Genomic DNA, 6,000 nt, shown 5'->3' with positions numbered 1-6,000 from the left:
ATGTCGGTAGCCTGAAATCAGGCCTGATGGGAGAGTTCACCGCAGAAATCAGTACATGTTACAAATCGTGGCCCTTTTTTTTTTTTCCGGAAGAGCCAGTTGCTATACATTTATCAGCAGATGACTGGCTTCCATCGAAATTCGAAGCAAAGCACCACTTTTAAATGACTCCTTAGACAACGGCCAAACAAGATGTTTTTTCAGTGTGCCATCTGAATGAAAGGCCAACTAAAAGTCTCATTTGTTTATTTATTTTTTCGAAATGTATATAACGGAGATTGCAGCTGGTGAAAGATAGGGTGGGAACTGAGAAGTCAAGATCGTGCCTTAGGTTCAAAACAAAACCAAAATACTAATGGCTGGTAAAAAAAAAAATATCGGCAATAGGTTATTTATTTATTGGCAGGCTTTGAATTTTTACTCAGCATGCAAAGGAGTTATATGGGATAAGCCACATACTTGCATTGGGGAAAACACGGAACGAAGGTATTGAACAATGTGCTTAGAAACAATATGGAAAAACACCATCTACAGTTTTAATGCGGTTTTTGTTTTGTTTATTCTTTTGTTTCTCCATGATTTGAACTGTGTTTCAATCCTAACATTGGTGTGTCCTCTACAGCCCTTCTAGTGTCTTCCTGGCTAAGATACTGCCAGTGGTTCATAGTCAGGCAGCCTTATCGTCTATCTCTGTAAGAACCGTTTGAAATAAACATTGACGTATCACTTCTTTTAGGCAGAAAAAGAAATGGGATGGCTATTTTGGGGAGCCAGTTGCTCGTTCACACACCGAGCTGTGGACCCCTGGAGCTGAGAGGCCGGAGGCAAGGTGGTGAGGCTGTGAGGTAAGGGTGGAGGTAGGGGCTCAGTCGTAGTGGACCTTGCCCTCGGCCACCCCGGAGCTGGAGAGGTCTCCATTGCAGAGTGTCTGGAGTGGTGAACGAGGCCCGTCTTCTAAGGCACACATGGACATCTTCAGCTTGTATTTTCGAAAGGCCTTTTGGATAACAGCAGCACATCTTTCCTCTTCCTTCCTCTTGGTGGTGGTGACTATGGGTTCATACAACTTCTTGGAAGGGTTGGCCTCCATGAACTTCTCCTCCATCATTGCTTTCATACTGTCCAGGCCGCTGGAGTCACCAAGTACCCTGGTGGTGAACGCGAAGAGAATATCCAGGCAGTGGAGGCGATCTCCACTCACCATGGGCAAGTCCATCATTAGGAACTGAAATCTGTTTGGCTTTGCCACCCGTAAAGGCTCAGGAAGGGCATCGGCAAAGTCAGAAAGGGCAGGATACTTGATAAACTGTGTTGCTTCTGGGTCAAACTTTTCCCAGACTTCATAGAATATTTCAAAGTCATCTTCACCCAAAGGGTCCTCGCTTTCTTCAGTGGCAGTATTGAAGTTCTCTAAGATCACAGCAATGTACATGTTGACAACAATGAGGAAGGAAATGATGATGTAACTAACAAAGTAGGCTATGGCTATGGCAGGGAGGTGACGGCTGTCTAAGTTGGGGTTGCATGAATCGTTTGATTGCAGCATGGGCCTGAGGAGGGCATCCCAGCCTGCCGAGGTGGTGATCTGGAAGAGACAGAGTATGCTGCCAACAAAAGTCTTGAAGTTGAATATGTCATCAATTCCAAACCCTTCCTTCACTTTGCAAAAGCAGTTCATACCAAAAATGGCATAGATAAACATAACCAGAAAAAGCAGAAGACCGATGTTGAATAGAGAGGGAAGGGACATCATCAGAGCAAAAAGGAGGGTTCTAATTCCTCGTGCTGCCCGAACAAGTCTCAGGATCCGACCAATCCGAGCCAAGCGCACAACTCTGAAGAGCGTTGGAGGGAAGGGAATGTGCTGCTGGTTCTCCAAGGCAGAAACCATGGCACCTTAGGAGAAGGAGATAGGTCGATTAATTTCCAGCAGGCACACTGCTTTCAGATCCAGCTTGTCGCTCCTGCCTTGGAATCTTAGCGTGACCGACTTTTCTCGGTACTTTGCAATTTACGCACCGCACACTTACCAATATCAGGGCAATATCTACCTGTGCCTTAACTTGGAAAATAGTTTCCAAGCACCGTACAACTTTAAGATGGGACTTTGGATGCAATAGGAGATGATCTAAAATATTGAAGGCACCCAAGGAATGGAAAGAGAATGCAGTTTATAAAAGGCTATTTTGTGAGTTATCTCATACACTCGAAGTACATTTTCTGTGCCGGGTATTGAAAGTCATTCACGGGATAAATAGTTTTCCATATTTGTTGGAAATGGAAGTGGAAAACAGATGGAAAACAGATAAACTAAGGATGGAGTCCTTCAGATTAGAGAGCAGGGAGAAATGTCTGTTACTGAAGGTTGGCTTGAACCTGAGCTGTCATCAGAAACTGTGGAAACCCTAACCCCAAAACTCCTTAAAAAGGCCAGTTCCTATTTGTGTAGGGGAATGTGAGCACAGCCTGCTACAGGTGATGACAGGGCTGGAGGGAGAAGGTGTTGGGAGGCTCAAATCTGGGCGGAAGCTGCCATGGGCGTCTCATCTTTGTCAATATGCTCATCCCAAGGAAGGACTCCTGGGGTCTGCTCAAAAAGCTTGAGGGACTGGAGATACTTTCCGTATTGCTGTAGACACCCCCCAAAAGAGCATCTCGAGCAGAGGTTTCCGCAAACAGCTGAATATTTGCCCTAAAATGTCATCCTGTTCTCTCATCGCCTGCTCTGCAAGGAAATGATACAGGATTTGAAACAGCTCACATTTTGGCCTAAATATTATAGAGCGGCTGGGACCTGCTTACCCTGTGTAGATATGGCCTTGGTCTTGCTCTGGGGGGTCCTCTGAGGTCATTAGGGGTGGTGGGCAGCCCGAATTGTCTGCTATCGCCTAATGACTAAAGAGAAGTGGTGGATAATCTACTTCACCAACTGCCCTGTTGTGCCAATGAAGTTAAATTCACATGTTAATTTTGCAGCCAACGCTGGTAGATGTGGAATTTATTAAGTTCCAATTTAGCAACAACTGGAGGAGGTCCACCCTTTAAGGCCACCTCCTCCACGAATATTTCTCTGACTAATCGAGCCAACAGTAATCCGTCCTTTATCTGAGCTCAATTCCGTGTACCATGAGATTTGGTGTGCAGCTCATTTCTCGGTTTCTGACTCTTTAAGGTGAGTCTCAATACGTCACCTGCCTCGTTAACTCCTAGAGAGATTCACTTTGCCTCACACTCATTTTGTATTTATCTAAAAGCTTAGGAAAGAGCTTGAGAAAGCATAGAAGCTTAGTGTTGGGTGGGATATCTATCTACTGGCAAAGGCAGATAAAATGCTGCCCACATCGGCGAGTGGGATTTGGCTCAGCGCATGCATTTTCTCATCCACTGGAGCAAAATGCGATACAGTGCTCTGCTGGGGTCTGTTCAAATTGCCTAGCGGTTGTTCCAAGGACAGAAGTAAGAGATATTCCCACAAACTACACAATGGCTGGCACTGCCTGGAAGGAGCTCAGTAAGGGGTGGGATAAATGAGCTGCTCTCTACATATTGGAGGACGGGCTCTTCAAGTTCTCCGAGGGCTGTGCCAGACCCATCCTTACCACAGTTTTCTGGGTTTGCTGTTGCTGTCAGTTTCACCGGGACTTGGGATTGGAATTGATTGACGAAGATAAGCGATCCATTTCACTGTAGGCGTGTGGAAGGATCTATTGCTAAACTTTATCTACATAAGTTTCATGGCTTAGAAGCCAGAACAGACTATCATCTGTACCGTTTTCTCGTTCTTGGAAACATCGGCATTGCTGCCGTAGTGATAGGAACCAAAATATTTTGATCTCGCATATCTGTTTAACGCATCCTTTCTGAAGGAGCACAAAAGCTCCCACTTGTGAAATCAGTTTTCATTATCTTCATTGCTTTTTGAACTACGAGAATGGCCTCTGGGTGGTTGCACACAATTATAAAGAGTCAAATTATCGGTTTAGTTAAAAGCAAACTGCAAAAACCCAGAGTGTTAACTCTCACGGTTTAGCCATGAAGAATTTAATTTCAAAGTTGATGTGTGTGTGTATGTATGTGTGTTATAAAAGGTATACAGCAACAGCTCTTTTTTTTCTGTATTCTTCTTCCATAAATCTTATAGGTAATCCTGCTTATGTTAAGAAAAATATACTGATTATAGAGTAAGGCTGGTTGGTGAATGGGGTCCAAGCAGTAGAGACAAGCATCGTTCATGCTGTGGTTTAGGTTAACGTGGGATTCAGAATAAAGAGAAAGCTCTGTTTATCTTTAGGACACACTCTTGGAAGCCCAATTTGGAAGCCATGGAGGCCCTGTATAGGAGGTGAGAGAGGGCCTAGGAATGTCCCAGGGATACAGTAATTGTGATCTGATATCCACATGGATTTTGAACTAAGGAAAACGTGGGAACTAAGTGCCAAATCCTTCGAACTAAAAGATGCTGACGAGAGCTTATAGTTGCACAGGAAAGGTAGAGCTTTGGCTCAACTATGTGACTGTACCAGGTACCCCCACAGACACTTTAAGGTCATCTTAACTTTGTCTCTCTCCACTGAATAAATGGATCCGCACATTTATTGGACTCTCTATTTCACTCATGTAAACAGTCAAGAGAATGAAAATTGCTCCGTATCTCCTAGCAACTTCCCAGGAGAGAATGGCATCACTACACCTATTTTTTCAGAATCCACGTTAAGCCTAATTTGTTGCGTTGCGGATAGTCTGGACACGCTACCAAATGATAAGATTTACTTCTAGCTCTCAGATGAAGGCCCCTCTGGCTTCTGATTTTACTTACTAACAATAGAGAGAACCACGATCACACAGTCGAATAAGTTCCAGCCATTGGTGAAGTAGTATTGCCTCAAAGCAAAGATTTTGATGAGACACTCAATTGTAAAGATGACCACAAAGGCCAGGTTGAGATCCTCAAGGATGGCTTTTGTATCTTCGGGATGGTTATTTGATTCAGCCATCATGATAACCATGTTGAGGAAAATGAGGATGATGATGATGACGTCAAAGACCTGGTTTGTGACCAGGTCGAACGCGAGACCCTGGCATTTATTCTGAGAGGGGGAAAAGAAAATAAATCTTAGATCATTTTGCATTGTAAGAACGAAGTCACGTACATAAGGAAGACACACACGACAGAATTTGTCCTCCCTTACAATTAAAGCAGTTTCTTGAAAAATGAACACCCTTTTTAAACAAGAAATTCTTGCATATACATGTTCATTTAAATTTAATTACATGACTGCTTTTAAGCTGTAGGCTTACAGCTTTAATTCCATTTTAAAACACAAAAAATTAAAAATTCTTAGTAACAGCATAACTTTGATATGATGGATGATGTTTTGCTGAAATAGAACAGCTCATGTTGGATTTAATGACAAAAAGATGACCTTTGGTCTCTATACCTCATCTGTTTCTTTACTTTGACTTCAATAACACCTGCTCACATAAGTATGCTGGACAAAATGGAATTCACATCCCCAAGGCTCCGTTCATTAATTCAGAATAGTCAGACCTTGTACTTAACCCAAACCCTGTATGCGAGCAGTTCTTGAATGCCAATTTTCCACATGTGGCTCACTTGAAAATAAGGCTACGTAAATGGTATTGTGAGGCAATGATTACTAAAAACAGAAATGGAAAAATGATTTCATTTTATTACTGATGGTGAACTTGCACAGTTGACTGGTACACAGATGGCCATCCGATGCACAGTTGCTCTGGTACAGGTTCTATCTAGCTCAAGTTTGCACACCTAACCCACCACACGCAGCGATATGACTCAACTATTCCACTATATTTTCCGTAATCTAACGGCTGTGAAGCACTACTTTGCTCTTAGTGGAAAGCTATTCTTAAACACAAACTCAGACACTAATTATGCTTGACTATAAATTGATTGTTTTATAATATATGTATATGTTAAGGTATTTTATATTATCATCCAATCAAAATATACACACGCCA

At 42.9% G+C, this 6,000-nt stretch overlaps 1 protein-coding gene across 1 annotated transcript in view; it reads right to left on the bottom strand.

Moving 5' to 3' along the window:
• Nucleotides 1-262: 262 nt before the first annotated feature.
• SCN11A (sodium voltage-gated channel alpha subunit 11) overlaps nt 263-6,000 on the bottom strand; it is a 94,291-nt gene continuing 88,553 nt past the window's right edge. Inside the window, exons 26-27 of the mRNA XM_042999271.1 lie at nt 4,817-5,087; nt 263-1,896 (exon numbers count right to left, since the gene is read on the bottom strand). Of these exons, the coding sequence (XP_042855205.1) occupies nt 866-1,896; nt 4,817-5,087 (1,302 nt within the window). The 3' untranslated portion in view covers nt 263-865. The remainder of the gene's footprint in view (nt 1,897-4,816; nt 5,088-6,000) is intronic.

This window comes from Panthera tigris, chromosome C2 (genome assembly GCF_018350195.1).
Source record: "Panthera tigris isolate Pti1 chromosome C2, P.tigris_Pti1_mat1.1, whole genome shotgun sequence".
Taxonomy (NCBI): Eukaryota; Metazoa; Chordata; class Mammalia; order Carnivora; family Felidae; genus Panthera; species Panthera tigris.
The sequence above is the reverse complement of the archived record's forward strand: the minus strand, read 5'-3'. Positions and strand labels throughout refer to the sequence as shown.